The sequence below is a fragment of the Alternaria infectoria genome (assembly GCF_024043175.1).
Source record: "Alternaria infectoria strain BMP 0036 chromosome Unknown scaffold_12, whole genome shotgun sequence".
NCBI lineage: Eukaryota > Fungi > Ascomycota > Dothideomycetes > Pleosporales > Pleosporaceae > Alternaria > Alternaria infectoria.
In genome coordinates, this window is record NW_026250701.1 from 463,943 (window position 1) to 481,110 (window position 17,168).

The 17,168-nt window shown below is 52.3% G+C and overlaps 5 protein-coding genes across 5 annotated transcripts; 3 read left to right on the plus strand and 2 right to left on the minus strand.

The window, feature by feature from the left end:
• Positions 1-3,103: 3,103 nt before the first annotated feature.
• Positions 3,104-4,446, plus strand: J4E92_007378 (uncharacterized protein; the record flags this gene model as incomplete). Its single annotated transcript, XM_051498741.1, has 2 exons — positions 3,104-3,108; positions 3,237-4,446. The coding sequence occupies 2 exons, from the start codon at positions 3,104-3,106 to the stop codon at positions 4,444-4,446; spliced, it is 1,215 nt and encodes a 404-aa protein (XP_051351015.1).
• Positions 4,447-5,797: 1,351 nt separating this feature from the next.
• Positions 5,798-7,612, minus strand: J4E92_007379 (uncharacterized protein; the record flags this gene model as incomplete). The annotated part of the gene is made up of 4 exons (XM_051498742.1): positions 5,798-6,523; positions 6,573-6,920; positions 6,976-7,362; positions 7,418-7,612. The coding sequence occupies 4 exons, from the start codon at positions 7,610-7,612 to the stop codon at positions 5,798-5,800; spliced, it is 1,656 nt and encodes a 551-aa protein (XP_051351016.1).
• A 1,102-nt stretch (positions 7,613-8,714) lies between these two features.
• On the plus strand, positions 8,715-9,968 carry J4E92_007380 (uncharacterized protein; the record flags this gene model as incomplete). The annotated part of the gene is made up of 5 exons (XM_051498743.1): positions 8,715-9,012; positions 9,068-9,237; positions 9,290-9,443; positions 9,492-9,589; positions 9,651-9,968. The coding sequence occupies 5 exons, from the start codon at positions 8,715-8,717 to the stop codon at positions 9,966-9,968; spliced, it is 1,038 nt and encodes a 345-aa protein (XP_051351017.1).
• Positions 9,969-10,772: 804 nt separating this feature from the next.
• On the plus strand, positions 10,773-11,732 carry J4E92_007381 (uncharacterized protein; the record flags this gene model as incomplete). Its single annotated transcript, XM_051498744.1, has 2 exons — positions 10,773-11,286; positions 11,611-11,732. The coding sequence occupies 2 exons, from the start codon at positions 10,773-10,775 to the stop codon at positions 11,730-11,732; spliced, it is 636 nt and encodes a 211-aa protein (XP_051351018.1).
• Positions 11,733-11,977: 245 nt separating this feature from the next.
• J4E92_007382 (uncharacterized protein) lies at positions 11,978-17,119 on the minus strand (the record flags this gene model as incomplete). Its single annotated transcript, XM_051498745.1, has 7 exons — positions 11,978-13,523; positions 13,574-13,675; positions 13,724-14,505; positions 14,561-16,542; positions 16,603-16,644; positions 16,692-16,859; positions 16,906-17,119. The coding sequence occupies 7 exons, from the start codon at positions 17,117-17,119 to the stop codon at positions 11,978-11,980; spliced, it is 4,836 nt and encodes a 1,611-aa protein (XP_051351019.1).
• Between the last annotated feature and the right edge of the window lie 49 nt (positions 17,120-17,168).

Genomic DNA, 17,168 nt, shown 5'->3' on the forward strand with positions numbered 1-17,168 from the left:
TTCCGCTGCTCCTTGTTCGCCAACCTTCAAGTAGAGCCGCTCTCCCTTCAGCTTCCAGCGAGATTTGTCCAATTCCTGTTCAGCCATTCGCGAGCAATCACGGCAGTATCGACAATGTTGCTTAGGAGGCCACTCGACTGACTATAAGTTTTGTGATTTCGGGTTTCGATGCATCATGCGACGTCCACCCAACCGTCCAGACCCGGAAAAAAAAGGCCTAATCGCTGCTTGACTAGATCACAGATGCCCAACCCGCTTCTCTGTCGCCCAACTATCGATATGCCGCCGTATGTAGTCATCATCATTGAACACGCTGATGCTATCCAGATTTACGTCGCCTACCACGAACTTGTTCCTCTTGCGGCTGCGTTGAGGTGGTCTCGAGCCTACCCTATCACATAGTTGGCTTCCCGCTGAATCTGAGCTTCCAGTCGATGATGCAGATGCTATGGAACTAGTCTCTGATCCGAACCTACCGTCGGAGTCCAGCTTCAACACTGGCCATGGCTGGTATCTTCGGAAGCTATCTAGCCATCGAGAGATCTTTCTGCGGTCGACATTTGCTATACATTTTTCGGCGTCTTCCGCAACCAATCTCTCTAGGTACTTCTCATCGCCACGCAAGTCGTACGCATTTTCCGCATATGGATCGATTCCAGCTGCTCTCGCCGCCGCGTTTCCGTTATCTAATGCGTCCTCTGCATCTCGTATCATCGTCACATATTTTCGCGTAAGCTGCACAAATTTCGGGCCATACTCATCCTTCAGTTCCTCTGGATCGCGATCGGGGTTATCTTGGCAGTAGAAATCCAACAAGGGTCCGTGCGTGCCTCGGGCATAGTCATGCTGCTGCCTCGCAGACTGGAGTTTCGCCTCTAGACCTGCAAGGTGTTGCACCCAATCTTCTTTGATATCAATTAGTTCTTTATTGTACGATCGTTGAGCCTGCTCTGGAGTTTCGTTGTCGCCTACGCGCGTCGTGGCTTCCTCAATAGAGCTATCAGTGTCGGTATCCTCCCCGTCATAGACATCACCGTCCCCATAGTGTCGAGACCGAATCCTGTGATGATACTTGTAGGCTTTCAATGGCCAGCCTTTGTCCTTATCCTGCGGTAACGACCCAGCATGCTCCAGAAACATGGCTTGGTAATAGTCCATATCTTTCAGGATAGCGAACCATCTCTGCTCCGCATCCTGCAGCCTGCCCTTCAGCTGTAGTTCACGCGTCTTAAAACTTCGATACGCTAGTTGCGCGCGTCTAACTCTTCCTTTTGCCTCTTTTAGACTACGTCGTTCTGCAAGCATTCGAGATGCGGACCTGAAACGCGAGTTCCATTTCGCCGCCTTGAGGTCGTTAATGGCAGCGGTATACTCGTTCCAAGCTGGTTGCGCGTCATTATTGATCTTATCCAGGTCTGCGTCGATTTCTCTCTTCGTCTTTCGGTACCGGCGGCCCTCAATCACAGAATTACGCATGGCTTCGAACACTCTTCGCGAGAGAACCAGGGACAAGACGTTTTTCTGGCCGTCATAAGTTCGCGATAGGATAGCGTCGCCGTCCGTGAAGAGATCTTTGTCAGAACCCGTTTGGCAGACATGCCATTCGTCAAATCCTGGACCACGATCTGCGCAATCCTCGCAAGAGGATGCGCCACAATGAATGCCGTGCTCATCACCAGGAAAACAACGTAAACAACCAGCAAGCCGGCACTGACAGGTACTAGGACCACCTTTGGTCGTGGTGGTGGGGGTTTCTTTACCTTCTTTGGAAGGAGGCGCATTATCAAGTGTAGTGGCGGCGTGTATTGCTTCCTTGGCTGATGTTTCGAAAAGCTTCGCTTGTTTTGCATGTGAGCTAAGCCCAGACTCCTCAGGGCTGTGAGAATTAGCTGGTTGGCGGCTTGAGATGATGGCATCGAGCCTCCGCTCAGCGTCCCGGCGGACTGCGGTTGAGCTTAGTCTGACCTGAGATTGGTGTTCATCTTCTCGCATTCCCTTGTCAACATAATCTCGAGGCTGTCGTCTAGCTCTAGACGTCTTCAGGAAGTGAGAGATGCTTTTCCTTCTCGTGGATCGATACATGATGCGCATAGAATCTATGTGAAATGTAGACTTGTTGATTCTTTTCACATGCGTGTTGTGGAAGACAAAGGAAAGCAAGAGGAGGGCAAGCTTTACAAGCAATTCAGTCCAAGCTTCCATAGCGTTTCAAAGACAAAGCTGATTGTTCTATATCTATAAAGGTAATGCTCATCCTTGTCCACCACATTGTAAAGCACTAACGAATGGGTTACTGGTAGTCTGTCATCTTCGCTATGCTATCACGACAAAATGATATACTGTCTGGTGGATCTCGCTCGGCACTCGGTAGAGGAGACGTTTGAGATAGACAATCTTTCACTTCGGTTCGAGGGAGGTAGTACCTAGAGGGATGTGACCTTTCACTACATCAGGGTGAAACTCACACCCGCGCGCGCAAGTGACTTGTTTTCTGAAATGGCTGATGAGTGAGCAGCCACGGCTGTCATTCGCCGCCTGCGCTCTGACATCATTAATAAGCCGATGGGAACATATGTACTAGCAAAACGTATCAATATTCTATTTTCCGTTACCCAAGCTTCTCGACCGGCGCCCCGGAAACGCACACACACACACACACACACACAAAGCCTTTGACATCTCAACTGGTACACAAGACAACGCGGAGCTGAGGAAGTAAAGGGGCCTAACGCTTTTATTCAAGCGACAAAATCATGACGAAGAAACGTCATGGGAAAGGTAGGGAAGGGCTTTTCTGTTTTACATGGCGTCAGATCTGACAACATAATAGAGTCAGGCCACAAATCATCGGGGAATGGCGGAGAACGCCCCCAGCGACAAAACCGATGGGCGATGAGCGATCACTGGTCCCCGGAGCCTTATAGAACTCGATCGAGGTCAGCTACCCCACGTAACCTTCGAAACGGACCGAACAACGACCAAGACCGTTCGCGCACAACGTATGAGCAATGGGGTCAACCGACCGCCTCCCAGCGCCAAGAAGAGGCAGACATTTCTTACTATGATCCAGACCCTGAAGAGGCCCTGCCGTCCACCGAGCATGATGATGTACGTCTTCGCGGTTCGGAACGTCACGAACGATCGTCGGCGTCGCGCATGTCAAATTCTCAACTTGATACTACAACTGCGAGTCGGCACAACAGGAATTCTCGGGTCGATCTTGCAACTACTGCTAGCACACCAGCAAATTCAGCTGCTGTTGACTTGGACGATGGCATTTGGGATTCCGACGAGGACAACTCTGCCGAGCAGATTCGAGACCGTGCTGGAGAGAGCCAGACATCAACTCTCGAAGACGATCCTTCTCATCCTCTATACAAGATCAGAAAGGCTGCTCGTCAGAGCAATCTTCCTCTCTACGAAAACACTAAGACTAGGAAGCGGGCGACAGGCTTGCAAGTAGTGTACGAGGGAGAAGACCAAAAGACGAAACTCGCCGATGCCGCCCGTGTTACGGTCGGGGAAATCTGGGAGATCCATGAATCAGCTCCAACCGGCGATCCAGACGCTTACCTGGGAGATGGAAAGACCGCACCCACACCTGGAGGTCTGCATAGCTCGAAGACCAGCAGAGTTGTGGTCACTGGCGTGGAGGGAGAGTTTCGAACTGGCTTCAGGATTACCAGCTGTAACGGCAAGCTCCAAGAAAAGATTGACAACATGGGAAAAGACATACGGTATCTCTTGATTCATCTCGAAGGTCGGCCAGCACCACATAATTCGGCCGGTCTTCCACTTCTGCGCATTACATCCAGGGTATCCTGGTATGAGTTATCGGCCATGGATATTGGCCATAGCGTCAGCTTCCGACCATCGATGAACGACCGACCAATAGGAAATGCTCACATCACCGATGTTGAGGAAGGTGTACTTCGGAGGACCGAGCGAGATGTCATGGGAGTCTCGACTTTGGCCCGAACGTTCGAAGAGACTCAGCCATACGGCCCATTCCCTCGCCAAAACAAACGCACACGGTCTCGTTCGACAGTGGCAAATTCAGCATCGCCAGCTGCGCCGCATGCGCAATCTCAAGCCACTGCCTCGGCGTCCAATCCACCCTCTGGCCCGCGCTCTATGGCTGGAGGATTCGATCGGCTGGCGGCTCTGAACTCAGCAATTGATTGGAGTCTGGAACCTGAGCAGCGCGAAGCGAGGCCTGCAGCACGACCCACTCAACAACCTCTCACGAATCCACTCCCGCCCCCTCCACCTACGCCTACCCAGGCCCAAACAGACCGGGCTACTTCAGATGGTATCAACGCTCGTACGCCTGCGCAACATCACACGGAGACCGATCAGCCTGGTACAATAGTCACGAATGCTAAGCGCAAGAGGGACGACTCGGAAGAAGGGGCTCTCAAGAATGGCCGACGCCAATCCATTTGATTCGTCTCCTACAGGATTCCCTTTACCTTTTCCAGATATCCCGCCGACTTTCTGGGGCGACGTCGATTGAGTTTCTTTTCTGTGCAGGATTAGCGTTGCAATCCGCGCTTCAGCTTTCTCGAGCCATGTTATCATTTGCGCACTTGTTCAAGCTCATGAAATCTCTGCACGTATCGTACCCAGCACCTTTCCTTCAACCTCACGTCCACAGAATAGCATAATGTCTTATCCTGTTCTACAATATCATAGTCAATGGATAGCCTATCAGTTCAATTCTAAGTTCTCACTTTGCGCTCCTCGTTCTCAAATATATAAAGCCGACGAAGCGAAGAAAACCTTGTCCGAACCTGTTTAGCGTTCAGACCGTACTCCCGCGCAAAAGTCCACTACTGCCTCCGTCGCGAGTAACCACTCCTCCGTCACCTGCCCATTATTGCCCTGTAGTCTCCACAACGCCCCCTCCCCAGTAGCAACAATAAACTCATTCATCTCACACAGCCATCGCGGGCTCTCCGTCAGCCAAATAACCGTCCAGCTCGCCAGATGTACCAGCCCATCATGTCCCAGTGACGCAAGTCCTGACATCACCCACTCATACCGCTGCGACACGAACGCTCGTAGATCGTGAAACATTGCGGTGGTGACAGATGCGACCGTGGGGAAGTGCGCATCGACCAGGGTGCATATGGTGTCGAGAGTGATGCGCGAGAAAATGTGTGCGTTGACGAGCAGGCTGACGAATAGCTTGAATGTGGGCTCGTGGAGTAAAATAGTAATGAAGAGTGCGAAGAGGATGATTTTACGGAACGTAAGGGCCATATTCGCGATTCCAGCGTTGACGCAGCTATCGGTAGAATGACGGCTTATCGAGACTGCCCAGGTGCTGGTGTTGATGATGCCGCTGGAAATGGACGCTAGTCCTGATCTGGTCACGCGCCTTGGCAGGTAGGCTGTCAGGAAGGTAGAACACTTGGAGGTTCCACAAGCTGCATATCGCTAACAGAGGCCGTTTAATAGCACTCACTCGTGAATCGAATGCTCAGCCCGGATCTGAAAGCCAGCTGTACCAGTCGAATTTCCCGGCGATCTAGCGTGAATGTGATGGTCACGTGACAGATTGTACTTTCACTGCATTGCACACCAATCGTCAGTTCGAAGACGGATTGATTCGCATACGTTTTGAACGCGAAGAAACGATAAGGCAAAGCTCTAAGTGCTCAGATATTTGTTTGTTACAGTTCTTCCACCCACACTTCACCCGTAGAGGCAGCTACCGCTTGGTTTCCCCGTCCATCGTCTGCGCAGTGCAAGACAACTAAGAGCCACTACCACGCGTCAATAACGACTCGTTTTAGAGCTCATGATCAATGGCAACTGGTACGTACGGAGTATTCGGGTCCGGCGCGCCTTCGACAAGCTTGAAGCCACCCGGTTGCAGGTATTGGAAGACCTGTTTCGGATCGTACTTCTTGGATATCATCATCAGCCTTTGCTTGTTCTTCGCTCCGTAGCTGCCGATGGGGTCTTGGTATTCGGATGCGTAGTTCAGATACACAAAGTCGTTGTCCAGGTTCCTCCGCTTCGCTTCCGCTTTCACAAGTTTGATGACGTTGGCAATCACACTGTGAAACTTGGGCTCGTCATCTTTGTTGTTCCAGGCGGCGTTGAAGTTGAGTACGAAGTATGGGCCGTTTGCTGGGTCGATGCCTAGAGCATTTCCACCGTTCTTTTGCATGGCTTTGGTCGCGCTTTCCGTGATGGGCTGGATGGCCATGATGAGTAGGATCTTCTCGACGTCGGCGACCGTGGCTTCTTGCGTGTAGAACGTATCGACGATGAAATTGAGCAGTTGTCTATCCATCTTCAGACTGATGCCCCACCACGTCTGGAAAGCACCGGGAGCGGGAGCGCCCTGATCGAGGAGATCGGCCATGCCGGACATTGGGCGAAGGTCAGTCGTGTCGTCGATGGCGGTAATATTGCTCCAGCCGGAGAATACAGGCGCGTTCGCGATAGGTTTTGCATAATGAAGGTTGGCGAAAGCGACCTTGCCGATTCCAGGTGCGCTGGCGAAAGTCTAGACACATCAGCTATCCGCGCGTAGGGAGTGAAATCAGCGCACTTACCACAATCTGGGCGGCATCTTCATCCTTGACGGAACCAGAGACTGTGAACTGATGGATCGCATCAAGAACCGCGGGGTATGCATCTTCGAGGTACACCCTCTGGCCTCCCCACATCTGGCCAAGAGGGAAGGCATCAAGCTTGAAGTTTGTAACAATCCCGAAATTGTTGCCGCCTCCTCTCAGTGCCCAGTATAGGTCAGGATAAGAGGTCGCGCTGACGTTGATCGCAATACCCGAAGCCGTGACTATTTCGAAACTCGCCACGTTATCACAAGCCCAACCGCGCTTGCTCGCGAAGTGAGATATGCCGCCTCCGAGGATAAGACCAGGCACGCCAACGGGAGCCATCTAGTTCTGCGATCAGTAACGAGACCATGAAGTTGGCGCAGATGCGTAGACTTACACGTCCTCCTGCGACACTCAGACCGTCTTTCTCGACAGCATTGTAGACATCTATCCATCGGAGTCCAGGACCAATGTCGACCGTCTGCTTATCGGAGGCAACAACAGCCTGCTTGAAGTTTTCAAGCGATACTGTGATTCCATCTTCGATACTAGATGCACCGGCCCACGCAGCATGGCCACCGCCTTTAACGGCGAAGGGGCATTGGTACAACCTAGCCGCAAGCACCAATGTTGAGACCTCGATTGTCTTCGTGGGTTTGAACACACAAGAAGGTCGTACTAAGCCTTGTTGAGCAGACCAGTATCCTCCGGTGAAGTTACTGTACGTGGCTGCTCCTTCAGCCAAGACCTTGTCGGTGCCGAAGAGTATCGCCAACGCGGTACACTAGAGTCTGTCAGCTTGCGCAACCCCAACTTCGTGATATTGTGACAATACTTACAGCATGTGAGCATTGCGCATCCGAGACACGGGCATTGAGTGCATTCGCAGGTTCTGGCAGAGCCGAGACGTCAACGCCGAGGTTTTCGAGAGCCGCAGTGATGTTGAAGTCTTGCGGCTCAAAAGCAGCGCCGCTGGTTTGTGCTCCCACACCAGCTGCAAGAGCTGCAATGGAAACAAGACATGTGACCTTCATCGCTGCTGATAGCTGCAATCAATTCTGCGAGTTGGGTCACTTGGCAGCGCGTTCATGAGCAATAGCCTGCGCGTTTGGGTCCCAAGGGCGCGTCGAGGTCTGGGGGCCCGGGGCTCTCTCACTTGGGGGCCTCTTTAACAGCATACCAGTGCGCCGCATCCTTCTGCACCTCGCTTGGTTGTAAGCATCTAATTTGAGGTACGTGTCCGATGATTGGCGTAATGCTAAGCCTCCTGCAAGAAGACGGTTGGATCCTGCGGGATTGTGGCGATGTTGTGAGCGAAGCCTTGCCGTATCCTGCACGGAATGGGCACCTGGGGCAGGCTATCGGCTATCCCTAATATGGCCTAGTGTGGTTTGGGAGAAGTCGCGTCGCGCAATCCGTCGCCGCTATGAAGTTTACACGAACAAGCAGCCTATAGCACTTTCAAGGTCACAACAACATTGATTTCGAGAAGGAGATGAACCAAAATCGAACAGTGATGCGCTCTAATAGCAGAAGGATGCTCGGAACGGGGATGGCTGTGCCGGCCGAGCGGCAGAGGCGGGACGACCCTGGAAATGAGAACCTCACTCTCGGTACCTAACATCGCCCCCACCAGACTGTGAACGATACTGCAGGTACCCCAAGGCCCCGCTGAACGACATCCTCAAGTGCCTCGATGAGGGACTTTCAAAGTGGTGCGCTATCGAATGTTACCGATGAGGCAACCATGAGCTCTATAGCTTTTGTTAGACTGGTCGCACGATGGCAGTGCACAATGTGTCTCCGCAACCGTGTTGTGCAATACCGGTCTTCGTGAGATATGCAGTAATACAGACCCACGTCGCAAAGTACCCTGTACGGCAGATCAATCTTATCAAGGTAACCAGGCGCTTACGGGAATCTAATCGTATGGCTCCGCTTCGCAAGCGGTCAGATGTCAAATACTTGATCTGATGTATCCGTACGTTCATGCTGGTGCTATTGATGTAGAATTCTCACTACTTCATCGATCGCCTCACACCTGGGCCCCCAAATACCTGACGGCATACAGTACTGGAACGCTTCACCGCGTCGGATGTTCAACAACACACTTCCGATATACCCAGACCAGATACCATGACGTCCCAACAGCTTGCAGATGTCACTTGGGACAAGAATGCACCTCCAGCGACCATGAGCAGACGCGAACTGGAAGGCATCAACACCGCTATGCTGACTCTAACGTCTTTGGTCTTCGTCGCGCGCATTGCCATTCGATTATCCAAGCGGAGAACATTCGAGCTGCAAGACTTCTTTTGCTGTCTATCTTATCTGTTCTATGTCGCAATGCTCGTCATGTTCTTCAAGGAGAACGACCCGCTTTATCGAGCCGAGCGTGTTCAGAGAGGCGAGGCGCCGTTGTATCCAGGGCTCCGTGAGTACAACCATCTTTCCACACGCAGACAAAGCGGCATGCTGACTGTCTTGAGTTCATGATGCAGGAATGGTCTATCGATGGCTGACGGCTGGTCAATTGCTGTACTATTCGTCCCTGACAGCAGTAAAGCTATCACTGTTAGCCCTATACCGACTTTTGTTGAACAAAGCCTCGCCAAAGTATAACATCATGTGGTGGGCGATTTTGGCCTTTTGTGTTTTGGTAAATGCGACGCATGACCATTCTTTAGCGCTCATTACTAACAATCGAACAGTCTTATGTGGGAAGTGCTATGACAACCATCTTCGTCTGCGACGACCAAAAGGCGAAGTACAACTACGGTATGTGCGCGAAACCGGATGAGCAGAAACGCGCACAGTTTAGCCTATGGTTTGCGTACGCAGTAGATGTCGCTGGTGACCTTGCAGGTTCGTATGCCAGTCCCATCGATCAAAGAATTGTACTGACAAATGTAGTAATGTTCCTTCCGTTTCGCATGACGTGGAACCTTCGGCTACCTAGGGCCCAAAAGCTCGGCATCTTCATCTTGTTCGGAAGTGGCTGGATTTGCATCGTATGTACTCAACGAAGCATTTCCCGCATTCCAATGAATATACTGACACTACTATTGCTAGGTCTTCGCCACGCTTCGTGTAGTCCAAGTTAGCGTCAAAGACGGTCTACCAAAGATACCGGACCCAAAGTGGTTGCAAATGTGGACCGTCATTGAGACTTCGATGGCAGTCATTATTGGCTGCGCTCCAGCCTTCAATGCTCTTCGTCGTCGTTCTGAACACCACAACGTTGAGATAACGTCAGTTGGTCTTGATATCGAGACCGCAGATGGCGGCCATACGATGCGAGCAGAACCTTACATGCGAGTCCTGCGAACGAATGAGCAAGGGAGTGAAGAAGCACTGCATCCACGTAGCACGCCTGGACTGGCTTTTTAGGTTGGAAACTTTTCCCCGATTATCACTATCAGCATGTCGTATAATGGGCTACTGTCAAGAACGTGTTTTACAAGTGGCCTCCGTCCTGTGCATCGGGCTATGAGCCAAAACCTTCGCACACGGCCCGAGGCCCGAGTCAAGAAGAATCGCATTCCGCCTGTTTGTTTCCTGAAAGTGAGAGTGAGAGTCTTTCCACTGCTGCGGTGACGTCAGTCAAAAGCGCGCAGTCACCACGAGTATCATCCATGATCTGTGATCTCTCAGTCAGATATCATTGATCCAGACTTTGGAGTCTCGTGATCTTGTTATTGTTCACGTTCACCTTTTCCGAATCGAGACGACAATAGCCAGTGTTTGTGGTCGCGCGGCGTCATCGACGAGTGTAAACAACGACGCGTACACTGCGCGCGCTCCCACTCTGTTTCACCTCCGCACTTTTCTCGAAAACTCTTCCAGTCACCACTCGCCGTCGCGCAATCTTGCAAGCTTGGCTCTATGTTGCATCTTGTCTCTCATTCAGACTTCCCTGGCTCTTCTACACAACCATCCAAACCACACAAAACACCACCGCTCCGACCATATCAATACAACCCACAGGAAGTAAACAACCCAGAAGTGTACATCGCGTCAACAACTCCCTAACTCACGTTTCGACGCGAAGGTAGACTGCAGGGTATTCGATTTTCACATTGGATTTGGTGCTTTCGCCTGTCAGCTCACACAGCAAGCAAGATGCCTACCTTGCGCAAAGGGGTCAGAGGCGCTTCCAAAATTCACCTCTCGATTCATACCCCAACCCCGACAATGGAGCTCGAGCCCCAGTCACAGCCCTCCGTCATTTCCATCACCACATGGAAGCGCAAACGATGCGCGGATGAGCAGACCAACCCAGCCCTCACATCACCAGCCAAGAAGCTCAAAACATCAGTAAAATGCACCCAAATCACTACCGAAAAGCCTACAACTACCAGTCGCAACACACCCGGCTCAAAATCCACGCTCATCCCCCGCGGCCCCCGCAAAAAGGCCACTATCGGCGTCAAAGACGAATCCCTCCTCCTCATGCTCTGCGACAGCAACACAACCCCGCGCAAAACAACCGAACTACACTTCCGCAAGATCCCGCACTCCCATATCGACTGGCATAACCCCCACCACATCTCCCAGATAAACGCCTGGCGCAACCAAATCTACGGGCGCGCCGGCCTGAAAGCCCGCTCCGTCAGTCTCTGGTACGAAGCCGAGGAACTGTGGTTCGAGCTCTACTTCCAGCTCTCCATCGTCGAGGCGCGGAAGCGCGGGATCATGCTTCCGGGGAGTAGGCAGGTGAGGGACGCGTTTAATAAGACGTTTGTGGGGAGGGTGATCAAGGGGAGGGGTGGAGAGGATTTGGAGCCGAGGGTGGAGCGCGAGGGGAATGCGTTTGCGTCGAAGTTCAATCGTATGTTTCCGGCGTTCAGGGCGAGGTTGAATGAGTGTGTTTTGGGGAGGTCGGGGGATGTGTTTGTGCCGGTGATTACGTTTGGGATGATGGAGAGGTATAAGGTGATGAAGGAGAGTTTGGTGAAGAGGGGCATTGAGGCTGAGTCTGAGTATGCGGATGGGCTGGAGGAGTGGCGGTGGTTTCTGTCGCATCTGCCAGATGTCGAGATGGAGGCTGTTGTCAAAGAGGAGGAGGTTAGGGAGATGGAGGCGAAAGAGCTCGATGCTGTTGCTGCCTTGGTCAGCCTCGCCAACTCGCCGGTTGACTCTAGGTGTGACTAGAGTGCGTGTTGCGTACACTGTTTAAGTTGAACATCTTGAGCGTTGCTAGGGTTATGAGTACTTCCGGCTTAACATCTTTTCGTAGAACGGAAGACAACCTCACAGTATGAATCAACAGACAAGGAACAAAGCGAGTTGAAGAGACGAGGCCATTGCTAGTGCCTAGATCTCGCCATATTTTCGCCAACCCACACATGTCCACATTGCCTACTCATCGCACCGCAGTGACTTCAGATGTAGCACCTCTAGTCATCAACAAGTTCCACGATGTCGCCGAACTCTTGGAACAGCCACGGTTCCAGGCCCTTGAAAGCTTCAGGTACCGGCTTCTCCTCAACCAGTGAGAAAACGGCCGGCTCATCGCCGAACACGTTCAACATGCCTGCTACCTCCTCGTCCACACACGCGTCTTGTTGGTCGCCGGCTACATGCAGCTCGCGTGGCGTAGCCGTCCGTTGTTGCATGTTTGACGACGTGGATACATTTGCGGGTATGACGTTTGCAATCTCAAGTTCGGCACTGTCTTCGCTGTCAAAGAAAGGCGATCGAGAGGACTTGATTTGTGCTTTGCGAGGATAACCGGGATGACTGAACTCCGGCTTTTGCGGAACGTGATCTTCGGAACCGATCAAACTAGAGTCCATCTGCTTGTCACCTTCTCCGTAACCCATGTAGTCATCGTTGATGGCGTTTTCGAAGGGCTGCATGGGATTAGTGTCGCTTCCACGAATCTCTTGAAGATTTTGAGAATCTGCAAGCCCGATGAAAGCCTCTTGAAGGACAGAGTCGTCATCGTCAAAGGCGTCAGATTCGTGAGAGGCTACAGGAGCTGCAAGCTCGTAGTCCATATCATCTTCCGGCTCTTTTGTGTCACCAAGTGGGTTTCGTTGCGCAGACCGATGCTGAGGATGATCAAAGTCGGCTGATGGCTCATCAAACTGAAATTCACCGTAATCGCTAGAAGCCGAATGTGGCCCAGCAGCAGAAGGGCCCATAAAGTCAAGGCTATGCTCGCCACCTTGGGAGTAGCAATAAGCTGGCTTCTTGTACATGACGGAATGGAGAGAGGAAGGTAGCTCTTTGCCCTGGATAGTTCTGTGCAGCTGATGCAGGCCACGGTAGTCCCTAGGTCCGTTGGTGCCATAGTCGGCTTTCTGCTTCTTTTCTTGTTGCGTGAGATCGAGCTCGTCAATTGGGGCAGAGATCTTTCTCTTAGATGCTGTGAGCTGAAGCTTGGTTTGCTTCTCTGTGCCTTTCGGCGGCGGTGGTTGCTGCGTCGGCTCAGGTCGATCTTCGCCCGATGGTACACGCTTGGCGACACCTTTCTTCTTCGATGGTTTGTCCATACCAGTCTTGCAACACTGGTGCTTGCATGCCTCTCGATCTTTGCACGAGTGATGACAGGCCCATTTGCCATTGGCTAGCTGCACTGGCTCCGGATCGTTGTGTTCAGCAGCAGCAATCGGTCGTTTGCTCTTTCCATCATTCTTGTTCTTGGTCACTTTGTTCTTCGCAGTATTCTTCCGTGTGATGGAATCGATAGGGTCGGCGTAGTTCTCGATGTGATCAAAGTCAAGATCACGGAAGGAAGCGTTGACAAGAGCATCATCATCCACATCACCATCTCCATAGTCATCGCTGGTGGCGGACACCTTTCGGCTTGGTCTTGCAATATCCGTGCGTCGTTTTGACATATTAGACTGATGTGATGTCGGCCGCTCCGTTTCCAGACGCTTTGGGGTTGGAAACATAGAGACAGCGACCTGGGGCTTCACGGCGGCGGCACGCATACTGCCAGCTTGTAACAGTCAGTCTTCGCTCTCATAATCGAGCCGAAATACATGCCTATGCCATCACACATGACGTAGCAGTTGATTGACTGGTCGGGGTTTGTCAAGAGCGCTGGGAATGTGAGGCTTTGGCCAGACCCAAGCTTTGGGCCACTGCGACAAAAGTTAGTACAGCGCCATACCGAGATCGTAATGGCCTACCTGATGCGAGCAAAATGCACCTTACGGCCATCGGAAGTGTCCACCAGAAGGCACACGTATATGAGTTTGTTGTTGAAGCGCTGGGGCGGCTGCTCGTTGATGAAGCCAATGTCTGCTTTGATCTGGATTTTGACCCCATCATGGGTTTTGATTGCCTGAATAGCCATTAGAACATGCACTTCAAAGAAAGATCGCAGACTTGCTGTCGAAGGCTGGGCTTGCAGTGAGACGCGAAGCTTCGGGAACGATCGGACTTTCTCTAGCACGTCGAGGCCAAATGGAGGATTCCGACCAACGAGTGCCTCGATCCGATAAGGCTCGCATCCTTCAAGATCTTCCATGGACTTTAGCCCAGCATTGACGAGCTTTCTGACAGCGACGTTGCCGATGCTTCCAATTTGCTTCATTTGGAGAGGGCTATCGTCCCAGATTCTGGCGCCTAAACTTCTCTCGAGCATGAGAGCACTGTGGATACTGATGGAGTCACCTAGGGCGATCTGACAGTCGATGATGCATCGAATCAGACTGCCAATATTCTTGAAGATGATCTGTGTCTCTGTCGTATATTGAGAACGATGCTTGCCGGCCTCGCCTTCCCAGGAGATATCGGCAGACCCAAGAACGGATTGTACGATGAGAGATACCTTCTGCGATGGTAGATCAAGGTTCACGGGAATAGCCCAGCGGATTGAAGCGGACTTATTGAGTAGCTTGTAGAATGCCTTTTCACCTTGACGAAAGCGTATTGTAGAGTACTCAACAGCTTGAGCGATGGCAGAGAGCTGTGTATGAATGTCAACAAGAACCTCCAAGTAGCGTCAAGGTTGGGTGACTTACAATCTCCGAGGGAGTCGACTTCAGCCCGAGTTCCATGAAGACTTTCATAGTCTCGAAATGTACGTAGTATCGTGCCATAGCATGGCCAAACTCGGTGCATCGGAAGTACCCTTGCCCTGACACAAGATTGGTCTCGCGCAAGAGTGTGATGTCGCGGAAGCATATGTCGTCAACTTGCTCCTCGATGCTTTGACCACTTCGAGCGCCGTCCAATTTGTAGTAACTGGGATTCTGCTGGAGTCGAACGTAAAGAAATGTACCTCTTAGCCATTTCCGAGCTGACTCTAGGTCGCTAATAGTTCCAAGTCCAATCTCGGCGTTCATGTGATCTACCAGATTGAGATGGAGTTTGCTCTCTATAAGATCCTGGCCTGTGACCAGCATTTCGTACCGTCGGACTTTCGCCTGCCTGGTCATAATCACTGCTACAGCTGAGTCATCGTACTGAGGTCGTCCCGCGCGACCCAGCATCTGCATCATCTCCAGGTCCGAGTACTCCTGCATTCCTTCCGCACCCCAGGCCATGGTATTCTTGATGATGACGAGATGGCAGGGTAGGTTAACTCCGACGGCGAGCGTGGATGTGCAGCAGATGACACTGATCTCGCCAGCGATGAAACCTTTTTCGATCTTGGTTCGATCATCGAGATCAAGTCCGGCGTGATGAAAGGCTACACCGGAAGATACGGCGTCTCGAAGCTCCTTGTTCAGCAGCAGGGGTGGCTTAGACGGAGGCTTCCACATGCGATCTCGGTCTGATGCCGAGACCCACCAGTTTGCTATCAGCTTCGCCGTACTGACTGTGGAGTTTCGGGTTGCACAAAAGACCATGAGAGGCTTACGCTGGGAGTGAGAAGCAATGACCTCAGGAATCTTGGCATCGAGCACTTTTTCAAAGCCGAACTCGTTGCTGGAGTTGTACGCAAAGCCTCGAACGTGCTTGCGTAGTTTGACTGGGCGGAACTCTTCACCAAACTTCTCATTGGCGGCTGGGATATCTGGTTCCGACGAGTTCTTTCCTAACCATGCCGCGATGTCATGGAAGTTGGGCACTGTCGCTGATAAAGCCACAAAGCGCACATCCGTGCCGATAGACTTCATCCGCGACACGACCGTCTCAAGCGTGGCACCACGGTCTTCCTTGAGTATATGCACCTCATCGATAAGGAAAACCCTGATGAGTCTCATTAGCTTCTCGTGGTCCTTCCACTTCCTGGTCATGCTGTCCCACTTCTCGGGTGTTGTTATGATGATGTTGGCGCTCTGTACGTTGCGTAGATCCCCAAGGTCACTGTCGCCGGTCAACTCGGCGCATTTGAGACCCAACCTGTTGAACTTGGCTTCCCAGTCACGTTGGCGTTCTGCACACAAAGCCTTTGTCGGTGCTTGATAAACCACTTTGTACTGGCCGGTCGCGTTCGTGGCAACAGCTCGACAGACAGCGAGCTCGAGAATGACGGTCTTGCCACTTCCAGTAGGGGATGCAAGCACGAAGTTGTCATCGGTCCTGAAAACCCGGTCGAAACACTTGGACTGTACGGCGTTGAAGGTCGGGTAAGGAAACACCGTTCGCAGACGATCTGGTAGGGTAGTGACAGGGACCGGGCGGATACCCTGGCACATAGGAGCAGCGCTAGACACATCTTCTGGGTACGTCTGCGGCTCTGGGTGAGCTTTTTGATGATGCGGAGGATTGAGGTCGCCTCTGTGCTGTGCGGCGGATGCGGGTTGCTGGCTAGCATGTGGTCGAAAACCGGGCAGTGCAGCCTTTCCATGGGAGCGCTCATGTTGTTGCCGGTACTCTTCAGCAACAACATGGCCGTCGCCTTCGAACGGTGGGGCCTGTGAGCCGTGTTGAGGTCCGAAATCAGTGACTTGCTCGGCACGCCGCTGACTTGCCCTGAGTGCTGGACTTGAAGACGGGCCGAGCGGCATGTCGGAACTGGACTCTTGAAGCGGAGCGGCATTGTAGGCAAAGCGACCTGGACGGTGATCAGCATGGCCACAGCCACCCATGGTAGACAGAGGTGCTTTCGACTCACTCATTTGACCTCGCATGGCCTGCTCAGGACGCGCATGGTACTCTGCTTCTCAGTCAGCAGGGGCCTCTCTGCAGTCCAGGCTAAAGTACCTTCTTCATCATACATATCCTGGTCACGAATCTGGTAAGACGGCTGCGATTGAGTAGGCGCCGCATTACTAAAGAACGTGGAAGGACCTGGTGCAATTGACAATCTCTTCTTGCCTTGTGCCGCTTGCCGCTGAAAGCCAGGATATGGTTGTCGAAGCACTCTGTCATCTGCAAGTGTGAGCGAAGAAGTTGTGGAAGCGAGGGGACCACTTACCGAATGAATCGAGTTGCTGGCCTCGGTCGTACATACTATCGTCCTCAACCACGTCATACTGGGGGTCGTCATATTGAGTGGCGCGATAGCGATCCCGAGGTGCGACTAGTCTTCCCGGCTGCTTGAACTGAGGCCGAAGCATGTCGTACTGCGACGTGCGGCGTGGAACGCCGAACTGCTCATAGCCGTCATGTGGATAGTGGTCGTCGTCCATGACTGCTACGTAGCTTGATCAGAGGTTCTTTGACAGTGAGGCGTGGCGG